At 30.2% G+C, this 18,160-nt stretch overlaps 1 protein-coding gene across 3 annotated transcripts in view; it reads left to right on the forward strand.

Moving 5' to 3' along the window:
• Positions 1-18,160, forward strand: part of LOC119603627 (ras-related protein Rab-35-like) — a 205,454-nt gene that overhangs the window by 149,772 nt on the left and 37,522 nt on the right. Inside the window, exon 1 of one of the 3 annotated variants that reach the window (XM_037955726.1) lies at positions 4,707-5,951. The exons of the other annotated variants lie outside the window; for them this stretch is intronic. Coding sequence (XP_037811654.1) covers positions 4,907-5,951 — 1,045 coding nt within the window. The 5' untranslated portion in view covers positions 4,707-4,906. Of the gene's footprint in view, positions 1-4,706; positions 5,952-18,160 lie in introns of those variants that run through there. 3 annotated transcript variants of the gene reach the window in all.

Below are 18,160 nucleotides of genomic sequence, written 5' to 3' on the forward strand. Positions count from 1 at the left end.
CTACAACAGACTAAACAAAAAAACAAGACTATAGAATGAACTATAGACTGATCTATAGTCAAGACTATAAACTGATCTATAGTCAAGACTATAGATTGATCTATAGTCAAGACTATAGATTGATCTATAGTCAAGACTATAGATTGATCTATAGTCAAAACTGTAGACTGATCTATAGTCCAGACTATAGACTGATCTATAGTCAAGACTATAGATTGATCTATAGTCAAAACTGTAGACTGATCTATAGTCCAGACTATAGACTGATCTATAGTGCAGACTATAGACTGATCTACAGTCAAAACTATAGACCGATCCATAGTCAAGACTATAGATTGACCTATAGTCCAGATTATAGACTGATCTATAATCAAGACTTTAGACTGACCTATAGTCAAGACTGTAGACTGATCTATAGTCAAGACTATAGACTAATCTATAATAAAGACTATAGACCGATCTATAGTCAAGACTATAGACTGATCTATAGTTCACACTATAGACTGATCTATAGTCAAGACTATAGACTGATCTATAGTCAAGACTATAGACTGATCTATAGTCAAGTCTAAAGACTGATCTATAGTCAAGACTATAGATTGATCTATAGTCAAACTATAGACTGATCTATAGTACAGTCTATAGACTGATCTGTAGTCAAGATTATAGACTGATCTATAGTCAGGACTATAGACTGATCTATAGTCAAGACTATAGACTGATCTATAGTACAGTCTATAGACTGATCTGTAGTCAAGATTATAGACTGATCTATAGTCAGGACTATAGACTGATCTATAGTCAAGACTATAGACTGATCTATAGTCAAGGCTATAGACTGATCTATAGTCAAGACTATAGACTGATCTATAGTCAAGACTATAGACTGATCTATATTCAAGACTATAGTCAAGACTATAGACTGATCTATAGTCAAGACTATAAACAGATCTATAGTCAAGACTATAAACAGATCTATAGTCAAGACTATAGACTGATCTATAGTCAAGGCTATAGACTGATCTATAGTCAAGACTATAGACTGATCTATAGTCAAGACTATAGACTGATCTATAGGCAAGACTATAGACTGATCTATAGTCAAGACTATAGACTGATCTATATTCAAGACTATAGTCAAGACTATAAACAGATCTATAGTCAAGACTATTGACTGATCTATAGTCAAGACTATAGACTGATCTATAGCCAAGACTATAGACTGATCTATAGTCAAGGCTATAGACTGATCTACAGTCAAGACTATAGACTGATCTATAGTCAAGACTACAGACTGATCTACAGTCAAGACTATAGACTGATCTATAATCAAGACTATAGACTGATCTATAATCAATACTATAAACTGATCTATAGACAAGACTATTGACTGATCTGTAGTCAAGACTGTAGACGGATCTATAGTCTAGATTATAGACTGATCTATAGACAGACTGAGCTATGGCCAAGACTATGGACTGATCTATAGTCAACACTATAAACTGATCTATAGACAAGACTATAGACTGATATGTAGTCAAGACTGTAGACGGATCTATAGTCTAGATTATAGACTGATCTATAGTCAAGACTATAGACTGAGCTATGGTCAAGACTATAGACTGATTTGTATATAGTCAAGACTATAGTCTGATCAAATTTGTACTACAAAAAAGTGTCACATAATTGAATTTAAAGTGTTAACTAGTGTTAGTCCTTAAAAAAGGCATAAAAATCCTTGTTACATTTATAAAAATAAAGATAAAAAACAAGGTTTTCATTTAAAGTAAATAGTTATAAACTATTGTTGTTAACACATTCACTAAGTTGACAATAAAATTGTTTAGTTTTTCAATTTTTATTTTTTTTTACATCCCCACCAAAACACCCCTTTTTAAAAAAAACATAAATACGTAATATATTGCAAACAAAACAAAAGTTTATAAACAAAAACTAAAAACAAGCACTCATACATTTAAATAATATTTATTTACTTATACATTTCACCACATGTGGCGGCAGAAAAAAAAAAAGATAAATTTTTCAAATAATGATTGTTACGTTAAATGAAAAATAAAATACAAAATAATGAATGTGTTTTTGAAGACTGACTAAATAAATGTATAGAATGAATGAATAAATGAAGGAATGAATGACTGAAAAAAAGTTTAGATTTTTCTACATGTGTATGAGGCATAAACACATAAATACAAAATGTGAACATAAAACAAGAGTTTATATTATTTAACAACAAAATTGTGTTCTTTTTTTTTTGTTGTTAATGTTAAACTTTTGATCTTTTTTTCTTTTGCTAAAAACGTTTTGTTTAATAAAAAAATTATATAGAGGGAATATTTTTTATATTATTAGCAATAAAATGAAACCACTAAATATAAATATAAAGTTCTTTTTTTTTTTGGTTGTTTAATATTAAAACAAAATGTTTTAATGGCTCATAAAACAGTTTGAGTTTTTAATATTTTTTATGTTTAATTTTTTTTAATTATTAACAAATATTAATTAAAAACAAAAACGTATTTTGATGTCTTTACATTTTAACGGAAATTATAGAAATATTAAGCTATTAATTAGTTTTCAAAAGTAAAATAATAAACAATTTCATGAGCAAACTTTATTTTTTAATGAATGATTAAGTTTATTTTTAAAATTATGATTAATTAGTGATCAATATTTAGTTTTAAAGTAGTTTGAAAAAAAACTGTTATACAAAAACTTTTGTATAGAAAAACACAAATTTTCTTTATAAAAAGTTCATACAAACAAGTTTTTACGAAACATTGTTTTTCAGAGAATTTTTTTGGAATTAACAGTTATACAAAAAAATTTCTATAGACAAAACTCTTATACACAAAATTTTGAATAGAAAACTGCTACACACCAAGATTTTCTATATCGAAAACTGTTGTACTAAAAAATTTGTATAGAAAAAACTGTTATACAAATAGTTTTCTATGGAAAATTCTTTATACAGAAACTGTTACAAAAACGAATTCCATGAAAAAACTGTTATACAGATTATTTCTATAAGAAAAATACTATAATATCATATAAAAAACTTTTATACTGTAAAGAACTGTTATAAAAAACTCGTTATACAGACATTTTTCTATAGAAAAAACTGTTATAAATACAAGTTTTAAGGAAAATTAACTGTTATACAGAATATTTTATAGAAATATAGATTTACGAAAAATTTTCTTTAGAAAACAAAACTGTTATACCAAAAATTTTTTTTAAACTGTTATACAGGATATTTTCTATAAAAAAATCATTTAAACAGAAAATTTTCCATAGTAAAATTGTTATACAGAAGAATTTCTTAAGAAATTTTGTATAAAAGAACTGTTATACAAAAATTGTACTGTGGAAAACTCTTTATACAGAAATTTTTCTATACAAAAAACTGTTATACATACAAGTTTTAAGGAAAATTAACTGTTATACCAAATATTTAAAAAAAACTGTTATTTATGATATTTTCTATAAAAAAAATTAAAAATAATTAAAAGGAAAATTTTCTATAGAAAAATTTTTATACAGAAGAATTTCTAAAAAAAAAATTTGTATTATAAATAACTGTTATACACAAATTTTACTATGGAAAACTCGTTATTTTTCTATAGAAAAGAAATCTGTTATATATAAGAAATTTTAGGAATATTAACTGTTATACAGTTTATTAAAAACAAAGAGTTTAAAGAAAAATTTCTTTAGGAAAAACTGTTATACCAAAATTTTAGTAAAAACAACTGTTATACAGGATATTTTCTATAGAAAAAATCAATTAAATAGAAAATTTTCTATAGAAAAATAAAGAAAAGTTTCTAAAGAAATTAATATAAAAAACTGTTATACAGACAATTTTCTATAGAAAGAGACAGTTATGCCGCATGTTTTCTTTAGGAAAAAACTGTTATACAAAATATTTTCTATATAAAATAGTATTATGCGAGCATAAACCATAGAAAATAGTGAATTACAGAAAAAATTCAATAGTAAAAAGTGTTATACAGAAAATGTTCTATAGAAAAAAAACTGTTATACAAAAAAAATTTGAAATTTTCTATAGAAAAATCTTTTATACGAGAAATTTTTATATAAAAATATTTCTGCAAAATATTTTTTATAGAAATATACTGTTATACTGCAAGTTTCCTTTAGAAAAAACTGTTCTATAGACTTTTTTCGATAAAAAATTATTATACAAGCATAAACCATAGAAAATAGTGAAATACGGAAAAATTTCAATATTAAAAAGTGTTATACTGAAAATGTTCTATAGAAAAAAACTGTTATACAAAATTATTTTCATCACAAAACTGTTATAAATAAAGCCAGAAAGATATAACAGTCGAATATGACTTAGTATAAAGATATAAAAGTGCAATGGCAACAAAATCTCCATTTTTATTGAACAATATTTTAAAAAAGTGTTGCCATTTTGGTGCTTTTAAAACACAATTATGATTTTTTTTTTCTCAAAAAAACATTCAAATTTCAAACTACCTTAAAACTAAATATTAGAAAAACAAAAAAGCTCATCAATGAATGAATTCTATTTTTAGCTCAAATTCTAATAAAAATAAAAAAACCTACAATTTGTTTTTTAAAAACCTGATATTAAAACAAAAAACATAAATAACAATAATTAATCAAAATTAAAGTGGCCAAAATATAAATATTAAAAAAATCAAAAAAAAAAAAAATCAAATATTTAAGAAAAAAAACTCTATAAACTAAGATGCCTTAAAACAATACTTCCTTGTTATAAAAACAAAAACAAAACAACATATATTTTATTATACATAAATAACTAATAAATATAAATGAAATAACAAACAAATATTAAAAGAGCAAAAATTATTAAAAAAATAAATATGCCAACATGAAAAACTGTGAACATTGTCAAAATATTATAAATAACAACTATAGTAACAACAACAACAGCAACATTAATAATACTAATAAATTATTAACAACAACAGCAACACCTTTGAAAATGAGAATAACAACAAATACAGCAACAAATATAAATAACACAGATCTGGTTAAATCAATACATTGTTCGACAAAAACAATGGCAACAACACCAACAACAACAACGAAACTAACAATCAGACCAACAATAGCAACAACTACAATGGCAGCAACAAATCAATTGTGTCAACATCAATTACAACAACAGCGACATGTGCAACGTTGTTCAAGTGTTGGTAGCATATGTGTTAGCGGCGGTGGTAGTGGTGTTGGTGATACACTATCATCACATACAGGTTCAACATTGTCACCAACAGCTTCAACACTCATAATAACAAAGCCATCAGTAACAGTGCCGGTGCCACCAACACCACCTTCCTCCAACAGCCAGCAGCATCATTTACATCAACACCACAATGCTAGCAACAATAACAACATTGGCAATCATCAACATATTGCATTGTTTTCGTCTGGTAATAAAAGTAAAACTTTTTTGCCAACACCACCACCACCACCCTCAAATGTTGCCACATTGTCGGCCAACAACAACAACAGCAACAATCCAACACAAGGCACTGAGTTTAATACACGTCTACCAACAGAGAAAACACAAACTGTTATTGGATTGCCCCCCACTGTTGCAGCACCATTACCACTACAACATCCGCTACCACTGTCACTAGCACCACCACCACCATCATCAGCTCTATCGTCAGCAACAGCTAGTACAAACGGATTAACAACACAACAACAAACACCACAATCACATCCGGCGCCACTACAACCAGTGGCACCGCTACCACCACCTCCTGCCGCTACAACATTACCTCCTCTGGTTGGTGGTCTAGGCGCCGCAGCAATGGCTGCTAATTTAGCCGAATCCTTTTCATTGTTACATCAGCAGGCTCATCATTTTCGGGATATTTTATATGCCGCACATTTATTAGGTCGAGGTAAAATGGGTTTAATATTTGAAATACATATATTTGTTGCAATAAATTATTACCTTGGGATTTTGGGGAAATATTTGAAGACGTTTAGGAATTTTTTGAAAACCTTGATAATTAAAAACCTTGATTAATTAAACATTTTAATTGTTTTGAATGTTTTTATAAACAATTTTATAACATTTTCTACTTCTATCTTCTATTTGCAGGTATGTGTTCTAATAATTGCCTTAATTGTTTAAAAACTTTTAATAAAACAAGTGAGTTTTTAAAAAAATATTTTAATTTTATATAGATTTTTTTAAGATTTCTTGATAAATATAGTAATTAAATTATTTAAGTAAAGTTTTTCATATATCGAAATGTCTATAGTCTGTCAAATATTGTTTGGTCTATTACAAAAAGTATAGCTTTTCGCTTGAGACAACCCATAGTCCCTCAATTGCGAAATATTCTTAGTATTGAATCTATAACAAACCGATTGTTTCATAAATCCTACCCAACCTATTCCCTAAACTGGCTTTCCACAATAACTTTAATCATAGTTCTTACATCAGACCCCTTTTTTACCCCAATCCTTCGTGAGAAGACCTGTTACATATTCTAGTCAGTATGTATGACAGATCTTTAGTGGGGAGGGTATATTGGGTTTGCTGATGTTTGTAACATACAAAAATATTCGTCCTATACCAATCGGCTTAGAATCGTTTTCTGAGTCGATTTAGCTATGTCCGTCCGTCCGTCTGGCTGTCCATGTAAACCTTGTGCGCAAGGTACAGGTCGCAATTTTCAAAATAATTGGATGAAATTTGGCACACACGCTTTTTGACCCAAGGACGAAGCCTATTGAAAATGGTTAAAATCGGTCCATTATTTCACCTAGCCCCCATGCAACAGAACCCCACGAAAAGGGCTTCTGAACTCATAATTATGTTAAATATACCTGTATATCGATAAAAAGCGGCACAACTAAGTCTTATAAGTCTTGATGACCTTGCCAAATTTCATAAAGATCGGGCCTCATTTGACCCCAGCTCGGGCTTGGTTCATATTTGCCCCTAGCCCCCTCTTTCAGAAAATTAGTTTTTCATCCATAAATTGCTTAAATGTGTCGGAACAATGAATTATTATGAAAAATAAATCACATTTAATATTCATAACTGGTGTAGGTTATCATATGGTCGGTCACGCCCGACTATACTTTCTTACTTGTTTTTTATTCCGTTTGTAAACTATTATATATTATAATTATATCTCTATTCTGGATCATCCGAGTCAATTTCTCAATGTGTCTCCATCTGTATGTTGAAATCAATATTTTGATGATAGGTACATATAGGCAATATGTATGTAGATCAAAAGAAAGATGTGATCGATATTTAAAACACTGCAAGTACTATAAAGTTTTCAAATTACTCCCGAATCTTGAGAAGGGTTCTCTAATATGTATGTCATATCACATTTTACTTTTCGTACCACAAACTACTTGACTATATAATGAGATATCATCATTATGTTGTTTTAATATTTCAATTGTAAGGGGAAATTCAGTAAGCGTTGTAAGGCAGTAGATGATTGATTGATTCTTAAGTGATGATCACATACTAAGAGATCTTTCTTCAAAAATATATCAAATATTTGTTTTATTATTAACTAAAGCTATGTATATCTTACATTGTTGTCAGAAAAATGTTCAGAAAATTTCTAACAACCATGTCTACCTACAATTTTTGTCTTGTAACATTGTCAGAAATGTTTTTTCTGATAACGTTTCAAAACAAAGTTCTCACTATTGTTAGACAGTTTCTGAATATTTTTCTGCCAACCTTGTAAGATCTGACAACCGTGTATTACAGCTTTAAGACTTATTGATAATCTACCATCTATAGAGAGTTAAACAATAGGTCGATTGTAATATATACTTATTATCCATTAATGCTTAGGATGTACAACTATTTGATCCTCTTATTTTGGGATGAGCGGATATTGTAAAAGATTTTGTTCTTCGCAATAAAGGTCTATAACTGGCTGATGTGTTATATCAAAGAGTACGAAGAGAAATTCCTGCTTTTATAAGGACTTTACAGGAAGAAGATTATTATCATAACTACTGACCGAGTAAATTTTCCTAATGTCGGATTTTAGCAAAAATTTATCCACATATTTCATATTTCAAAAACATTGACCGAATCGTCAGTAAAATCATAAATAGAGAATACAGTATCAGTTTCTTGTAACCGAATTAGTTGATGCAACGAATGGTCAAGCTGCAGCAACCTATGTACTTTTGTTACTCTAGATCTATGTCTTTGATCTATATGAAGATTAATCCAAACAAATTTAAACAGAAATACTTTTTCCAAAGTCTACGACTTCAGTTTGTTGTTATGAGTTAAAGACTTTCCGATCAAATATTTATAAAACACTACAACTTCAAAACAAAATGATAAATATCAATATTTTGCGCTTCTTTTTTTCTTCAAATGAACAACATAATACATTCCAAAGAAGCATTCCGAAAAAGTACGACAATCACAAAACAACACACACACACAAGATAAAACTTGTTGTTTACAGAATAGCCGCAGCAACAACTCAACCCAAAAGCATTGCACTTAAAAATTCAAAATCGTGTCAAAAGCAGTTGACAGTTAGCAACCAACAAATTGGCATTAGCACAACAAAAAAAAAAACAAAAACTCTCACATACGCAAGCAGATGGCAAGAGAAATAATATTTTACTTTTAAACAAACATTTAACCAACTATCCAACCATTCATTCATCCATATGTATTTGTCCATCCACATCCGCAATAAATGACAAGCTTAGTGACTTAACTAACTGAGCTAAATTGCAAATACCATTACACTTCAAACTTCAAATTCGTAAAACGCAATGAAAAGAGAATAAAGATGAAAATAGATAGATGATATGTATGTGATGTTTGCTTTAAAGTTTAAACCTACAAATGCAAAGAAAGAAAAACAAAATCTGAAAAACTATTTCAGAAAAGGTAAAATGTAACGGTAAAAAAAGGAATAACATTTCAACGGTCTAATTGTATGCGATGCGTATGTGTGTCACAAACTTAACGAACGAGTGAAGAGAGTGCAAGAGGAAGCCCATCAATTTATGGTTGAATAAATACAACACAGATTTCACTCAACTACAACACAATAAGTACAAAATGACAGCAATTGCAAACATACCGAGAATCTCTTCAACCAACATTATTCTTAATGCCCTGTGAAAAACCAAATGTGTCTGACTGAAGTCAGAGTAACACCACTCTGTGTAGGATTGTGCGTGTGCGAATAGTATGACTGAGTTCGGTTGCATTAGAGTTTATTTTCCATTATTTCTATTTTTTGTTGGTCCTTGTATTCCATGTTTTGTTATACCCTACACCACTTTAGTGGGGAGGGTATATTGGGTTTGTGCTGATGTTTGTAACGCACAATAATATTGGTCCTATACCCACCTTAAAGTATACCAATCGGCTCAGAATCATTTTCTGAGTCGATTTAGCTATGTCCGTCCGTCTGTCCGTCCGTCTGTCTGTCCGTCCGTCTGTCCGTCCGTCCGTCCGTCCATGTAAACCTTGTAATCAAACTACAGGTCGCAATTTTAAAGATAATTCAATGAAATTTGGTACATGATCTTCTATTGTCCCAGGGACGAAGCCTATTGAAAATGGTTAAGATCGGTCCATTATTTCACCTAGCCCCCATACAACTGAACCCCCCAATAGGGCTTATAATCCTTGTAATCAATTTTGAAGATAATTCAAGGTCGCAATTTTGAAGATAATTCAATGAAATTTGGTACATGATCTTCTATTGTCCCAGGGACGAAGCCTATTGAAAATGGTTACCATCGGTCCATTACTTCACCTAGTCCCCATACAACTGAAACCCCGAATAGGACTTTTAAAACTTTTAATCAAACTACAGGTCGCAATTTTGGAGATAATTCAATGAAATTTGGCACATGATCTTTTAGATGAAGCCTGTTGAAAATGGTTTACATCGGTCCATTATTTCACCTAGCCCCCATACAACTGAACCCGCCGAATAGGGCTTTTAAGTTCATAATTATGTTTAATATACTCATATCTCGACAAAAAGCTGCAATAACCAAGTTGTATACAAGACTTGATGACCCCCACGAATTCCATAATAATAGGTTCTCATATGACCCTAGCCCCTATGAAAAGCCCCCATCAAAATTTCACTTAAATGTCCACAATTTTATTCAACAATAAACGGCTTAAGTACGTACATATATCTAAGGCAAGGTACAATTCAACTTAAATGCTTTATTATGGCAACTAAATCACATTATATTTTTGTCAAAGGTGTAGGGTATTATATGGTCGGCCTCGCCCGACTATAATTTCTTACTTGTTTTTGTTTTCGATTTGTTTTTGTAGCTGTCAAACCATTGACACTTAAATGTTGTTAAGCCTATCAATAACAGGCATGAGGAAAAATTGTTATGGCAATACTGTCAAATGGTGGAGAAAAATATTTGCACTCACTCGCACTATGTTCACAGATTTTTTTGTTGGTGTTTGTTTTATTTTTGTTCGCATAATTTAAAATTCTATCTATCGTTCATACCGACAAATATAGCATGTTATATATATATATATTTTTTTTTTTTCTAACTGACTATCGATCCTTTTTGATTCCATGAACATTGTCCGTCGTACAACACAATTTTCATTTGATGTCATTAATCATTTTGTCATGAAGACAAACTGCAAACGATTGACAATTTTTCAACTCAACACAAATGTTTGTTGTTTTTGGATTTTTATATTCATACGTAGTACTTGTGCAAACTTCTAAAAGATATATGTATTTTATTGGGTAGGGGAAAACGGAAGTTTCAAAGGTACTTTACTTGCTGATCTATATAAAAACCTTTCTTACATACCATTCTTTACGCTATGGACAAGTCCCTAGTATAGTCCAGTCTATAGTCTAGTCTAGTCTAGTCCAGTCTATAGTATAGTCTAGTCTATAGTCTAGTCTATAGTCTAGTCTATAGTCTAGTCTATAGTCTAGTCTATAGTCTAGTCTATAGTCTAGTCTATAGTCTAGTCTATAGTCTAGTCTATAGTCTAGTCTATAGTCTAGTCTATAGTCTAGTCTATAGTCTAGTCTATAGTCTAGTCTATAGTCTAGTCTATAGTCTAGTCTATAGTCTAGTCTATAGTCTAGTCTATAGTCTAGTCTATAGTCTAGTCTATAGTCTAGTCTATAGTCTAGTCTATAGTCTAGTCTAGTATATAGTCTAGTCTATAGTCTAGTCCTAGTCTAGTCTATAGTCTATAGTCTAGTCTATAGTCTAGTCTATAGTCTAGTCTATAGTCTAGTCTATAGTCTAGTCTATAGTCTAGTCTATAGTCTAGTCTATAGTCTAGTCTATAGTCTAGTCTATAGTCTAGTCTATAGTCTAGTCTATAGTCTAGTCTATAGTCTAGTCTATAGTCTAGTCTATAGTCTAGTCTATAGTCTAAGTCTATAGTCTAGTCTATAGTCTAGTTCTATAGTCTAGTCTATAGTCTAGTCTATAGTCTAGTCTATAGTCTAGTCTATAGTCTAGTCTATAGTCTACTCTATAGTCTAGTCTATAGTCTAGTCTATAGTCTAGTCTATAGTCTAGTCTATAGTCTAGTCTATAGTCTAGTCTATAGTCTAGTCTATAGTCTAGTCTATAGTCTAGTCTATAGTCTAGCTCTATAGTCTAGTCTATAGTCTAGTCTATAGTCTAGCTCTATAGTCTAGTCTATAGTCTAGTCTATAGTCTAGTCTATAGTCTAGTCTATAGTCTAGTCTATAGTCTAGTCTATAGTCTAGTCTATAGTCTTAGTCTAGTCTATAGTCTAGTCTATAGTCTAGTCTATAGTCTAGTCTATAGTCTAGTCTATAGTCTAGTCTATAGTCTAGTCTATAGTCTTGTCTATAGTCTAGTCTATAGTCTAGTCTATAGTCTAGTCTATAGTCTAGTATATAGTCTAGTCTATAGTCTAGTCTATAGTCTAGTCTATAGTCTAGTCTATAGTCTAGTCTATAGTCTAGTATATAGTCTAGTCTATAGTCTAGTCTATAGTCTAGTCTATAGTCTAGTCTATAGTCTAGTATATAGTCTAGTCTATAGTCTAGTCTATAGTCTAGTCTATAGTCTAGTCTATAGTCTAGTCTAGTCTAGTCTATAGTCTAGTCTAGTCTATAGTCTAGTCTAGTCTATAGTCTAGTCTATAGTCTAGTCTATAGTCTAGTCTAGTCTATAGTCTATAGTCTAGTCTATAGTCTAGTCTAGTCTATAGTCTAGTCTAGTCTATAGTCTAGTCTAGTCTATAGTCTAGTCTATAGTCTAGTCTATAGTCTAGTCTATAGTCTAGTCTATAGTCTAGTCTAGTCTAGTCTAATCTAAAATTGAGTCTATAGTCTAATCTAAAATTGAGTCTATAGTCATGTTCACAGTCTATTGTATAGTCTAATCCATAGTCTTTCACTACTTGATCAAAATTTATATTTCAAAATTTCATCGAAAACTTATAAGAAATTACATTTCCACCCAACCAATAAATCTAAACAGAGATGAACTCTTTTGCTGGCTATGCAAGAGACTTGAGTTTGTTCTTGTATTTTGCGAAAAAGATGAAACGATAACAATTTTTTAAATTTATGCTTATGCGTGATATTTCTTTTAAATATAGCCGTTTTTGACAGTTTGTTTTGCAAAAAAAAAATAATATATTTTAAAAAAATGCTCAATTAGTTATCGTACAATATAAATGTCAACAATTTGACAAATCTTAACAACAAAAAAATAATTATAACAAAAGAATTTATATTAAAATACATAATAAGTTAATTAACATTTAAAAGCACACTCTGGGCAAATGTCAAAAAATTTTCGTGTTTTTTTATCTTAAGATAAAATATTTCTTTTTTTTTTAATGATACATATTTTTTATTGTTAGCTGGAAATAAAATAAAATACACAATTGTCAATTTTAATAATAAATTTGTCACTTTTTTAAAAATTTATCATTTTTTTAGGCTTAATGACAGTTCCTGTTTTTAAGAGTTGACAACTGTGAGTCTGCATATTTTTGTTTTTCTTTGTTTTTTTTTTTTTTTTTGTGGAGAATTGAAATTATCACACGCATGATTTCTCTTTTTTCAAATTCTGTTACATTTTTCTCTTTTGGTTTTTATTGTAAGTGCTTAACTATGGCACAGTGTTGTATGGCGTGACAAATTATTTATGATCACGACAATAAATGTGAATGTAGTTCGTTGGTTATAAGTATGTTGTTGGGTTTAGTTTACTGCAGTTGGGTTTGGTTTGGTTTGGTTCATTTGTTCGTTCTAACTTGATCCCTGCAAATTCGTTTACAACATAATAAAATACCTTTTTTTCCTTAGAGATACAATGACTTGGCGATGACGTCGACAATGGCAACGGCAAATACGTTGATGACGACGACGACAACGTCAACGACTGACTACAAGTCATGTTCAAAATATAACTCATGTTATTTTTAAGAGTTTGACTGGTTTATTTTTTGTTATTGCTTTATATTTATACTTTTTTTCGCATTGTTTAAAATAATAAAAAACGTTGGAGGGAAAAAAACAAATACACTGAACTCAAGCAACCAATGGATTCTTTTGACACTTTACGATGTGGTACTTCTCAAGCTCTTAAGACTTGGGTTTTTTTTATTATTGGATTTGTTCCTTCGTTTTTGTTATCATGAATAGTTTATAGTTTTTTCTCTGTTTACTACAAACATTATTGAGGTTTTTGTGGTTTTACAGTTTTGTGTTTTTTCGTTTCAAAATGTTTATTAAAGACAGGAGTGTGAAATTTGACACTTGATAATTTACAAATTGTGCATGAACATTGTTTATGTTACTTGTTGTTGTTCTTTTTGTACAAAATTTCAATTGTTTCTTGTTTCATTTCATTTCCTTTTATTTTATTTTGAACAAAATAATTATGTAGGCGTTGAGGTTTTTTTGTTTCCTTCAGTTTGTTTGGTAAATATGATAAATTGTTTTTGTAAAAAACTTTGAATATTATTTGAAAGATTAAGAAAAATGTCATAGAAACATAATTGAAATGTTAGGGAAACATTTTGTGGTTGCGTGAGACAAAATAATGCCATGTTCTCTGACATTTTATGTCCGTCAAATTTACTTTAGATTTCCAAACATTAACCATTTCAAAATAAAATTAATTATTTTATACCTTTAAATATCTGTATTCAACTTTTTTACTTAATTATCTCCTACTATTTTCCCTAAAATTTTGTTTATTTGGTTCTGTTACCTATTTCATACACATAATTTAATATTTCTTTTAAAAATTTCACCATTCCTCCCATTTAAATAATCGCCCAATTACGCCTCCTATAAAAATATTGTTCGTATGTATGTCTATAAAAATACTGATTCGTGTTTACCAGAAATCGAATATAATCCTAATTGAATTGTATTGACAACATGCTATTAAATCTCAAACCCCAAAAGAAATCAAAACCCATAAAAAGATATACATACATATAAAACAAACCATAAAATGTAATTAAACTTACAAGGTTTTAACACTGTCGTTTGTACTTAATCGTTAACATGCATCATACACGCTATTTACATACATTAGGGTGGGATCATTTTTACATAAAATTATATTTTTTGGGAATTTTGAGTAGAGGAGACAAAATTAATTTAACATTAGTCTATAACCTTGGCAATAATCTATAGCTTTTACCAAAGTTTAGTCTATAGTCTAGTCTATAGTCTAGTCTATAGTCTAGTCTATAGTCTAGTCTATAGTCTAGTCTATAGTCTAGTCTATAGTCTAGTCTATAGTCTAGTCTATAGTCTAGTCTATAGTCTAGTCTATAGTCTTAGTCTAGTCTATAGTCTAGTCTATAGTCCTAGTCTATAGTCTAGTCGATCAGTCTAGTCTATAGTCTAGTCTATAGTCTAGTCTATAGTCTAGTCTATAGTCCTAGTCTATAGTCCTAGTCTATAGCTAGTCTATAGTTTCTAGTCTATAGTCTAGTCTATAGGTCTAGTCTATAGTCTAGTCTATAGTCTAGTTCTATAGTCTAGTCCTATTAGTCTAGTCTATAGTCTAGTCTATAGTCTAGTCTATAGTCTAGTCTATAGTCTAGTCTATAGTCTAGTCTATAGCTAGTCTAGTCTAGTCTATAGTCTAGTCTATAGTCTAGTCTATAGTCTACGTCTATAGTCTAGTCTATTAGTCTATAGCTATCCATAGTCCTTAGTCTATCGTCTAGGTCTATAGTCTAGTCTATAGTCTAGTCTATAGTCTAGTCTATAGTCTAGTCTATAGTCTAGTCTATAGTCTAGTCTATAGTCTAGTCTATAGTCTAGTCTATAGTCTAGTTATAGTCTATAGTCTATAGTCTAGTCTATAGTCTAGTCTATAGTCTAGTCTATAGTCTAGTCTATAGTCTAGTCTATAGTCTAGTCTATAGTCTAGTCTATAGTCTGTCTATAGTCTAGTCTATAGTCTAGTCTATAGTCTAGTCTATAGTCTAGTCTATAGTCTAGTCTATAGTCTAGTCTATAGTCTAGTCTATAGTCAGTCTATAGTCTAGTCTATAGTCTAGTCTATAGTCTAGTCTATAGTCTAGTCTATAGTCTAGTCTAGTCTAGTCTATAGTCTAGTCTAGTAGTCTAGTCTATAGTCTAGTCTATAGTCTAGTCTATAGTCTAGTCTATAGTCTAGTCTATAGTCTAGTCTATAGTCTAGTCTATAGTCTAGTCTATAGTCTAGTCTATAGTCTAGTCTATAGTCTAGTCTATAGTCTAGTCTATAGTCTAGTCTATAGTCTAGTCTATAGTCTAGTCTATAGTCTAGTCTATAGTCTATGTCTAGTCTATAGTCTAGTCTATAGTCTAGTCTAATAGTCATAGTCTAGTCTATAGTCTAGTCTATAGTCTAGTCTATAGTCTAGTCTATAGTCTAATCTATAGTCTAGTCTATAGTCTAGTCTATAGTCTAGTCTATAGTCTAGTCTATAGTCTAGTCTATAGTCTAGTCTATAGTCTAGTCTATAGTCTAGTCTATAGTCTAGTCTATAGTCTAGTCTATAGTCTAGTCTTAGTCTAGTCTATAGTCTAGTCTATAGTCTAGTCTATAGTCTGGTCTATAGTCTAGTCTATAGTCTAGTCTATAGTCTAGTCTATAGTCTAGTCTATAGTCTAGTCTAGTCTAGTCTAGTCTAGTCTATAGTCTAGTCTATAGTCTAGTCTATAGTCTAGTCTATAGTCTAGTCTATAGTCTAGTCTATAGTCTAGTCTATAGTCTAGTCTATAGTCTAGTCTATAGTCTAGTCTATAGTCTAGTCTATAGTCTAGTCTATAGTCTAGTCTATAGTCTAGTCTATAGTCTAGTCTATAGTCTAGTCTATAGTCTAGTCTATAGTCTAGTCTATAGTCTAGTCTATAGTCTAGTCTATAGTCTAGTCTATAGTCTAGTCTATAGTCTAGTCTATAGTCTAGTCTATAGTCTAGTCTATAGTCTAGTCTATAGTCTAGTCTATAGTCTAGTCTATAGTCTAGTCTATAGTCTAGTCTATAGTCTAGTCTATAGTCTAGTCTATAGTCTAGTCTATAGTCTAGTCTATAGTCTAGTCTATAGTCTAGTCTATAGTCTAGTCTATAGTCTAGTCTATAGTCTAGTCTATAGTCTAGTCTATAGTCTAGTCTATAGTCTAGTCTATAGTCTAGTCTATAGTCTAGTCTATAGTCTAGTCTATAGTCTAGTCTATAGTCTAGTCTATAGTCTAGTCTATAGTCTAGTCTATAGTCTAGTCTATAGTCTAGTCTATAGTCTAGTCTATAGTTAGTCTATAGTCTAGTCTATAGTCTAGTCTATAGTCTAGTCTATAGTCTAGTCTATAGTCTAGTCTATAGTCTAGTCTATAGTCTAGTCTATAGTCTAGTCTATAGTCTAGTCTATAGTCTAGTCTATAGTCTAGTCTATAGTCTAGTCTATAGTCTAGTCTATAGTCTAGTCTATAGTCTAGTCTAGTCTATAGTCAAGTCTATAGTCTAGTCTATAGTCTAGTCTTTAGTCTAGTCTATAGTCTAGTCTATAGTCTAGTCTATAGTCTAGTCTATATTGAAGTCTATAGTCTAGTCTATAGTCTAGTCTATAGTCCAGTCTGTAGTCTAGTCTATAGTCTAGTCTATATTCTAGTTTTTAGACTTGACAGTAGTCAAAACTTTAGTCTTGATTATCGCCTTCAAACGATATGATTAAAATATCTTAAAAATCTAAAAATACGTCCTTAATGTTCATACGACCTAAAAAATAATCATAGAAGATTTAGGTAAAGTAATGTAGACAATAGATGCATGTATCCACAACAACAAACTACACGCAATACACCAAAGGTTACCACCAGATTATTAGTGCACTCATCTATTGCAATTAGTGTAAAACAAAAGTAGTTCCGTTACCACACATTTTCAATGAAAAGTGTTAAAACAAAAAAAAAATAAACCAAAAAATAAAACCCTTTACATTTTAAAGTACGTTAACATACAGACTAATATGTGCGTGTAAAATACACATTACACGGTGCTACAGGAGAAAATGTAATAGGTTAAACCTAGATATTTGTCAGAAGTTAAATTTTAGTTTAAATTGTTATTGTAATTCTCTCTTATTTTAATGCATTCTTCCAAGTAAATACTATTTTTGTAGGGCAGTGTTATGATTTGCTTAAATTTGAGTTTTAATATAATACTCTTTCGCCTCTCTCCTTCTTCAGAATAAGAGAGTGTTGGGATTTTAATGGTATTTTTTTTTTTTTTTTTTTTTGTTTTATTTCATTTGGAAATTATTATAAACGCATTGAAGGCGTTAAAAAGGGTTAAATGTTGCCTAAATGGCAATTATATGGTGTAATTTTTTCACACTTTTGTTGTTAACAAATGGTAAGGAAAAAAAAAAAAACACATAAATGAAATGAATAAAAAAGGAAATTGTTGTTTGTTAGAAATTAGCTTAATTAACCTTAAAAACATTCATCATTTATTATGAATTAATTTAATTCATTCAGTCAACCAGCCAGGGTTTTTTTCCACTTTGTAAAGGGAAAATCTAACAGACAGTGTGGTTGAAAAGAAAATACACAGTTTTCTGA

Source organism: Lucilia sericata, unplaced genomic scaffold (assembly GCF_015586225.1).
Source record: "Lucilia sericata isolate MDLA Ls3-8-SP2 unplaced genomic scaffold, ASM1558622v1 Contig000318F_arrow, whole genome shotgun sequence".
NCBI classification, from domain to species: Eukaryota; Metazoa; Arthropoda; class Insecta; order Diptera; family Calliphoridae; genus Lucilia; species Lucilia sericata.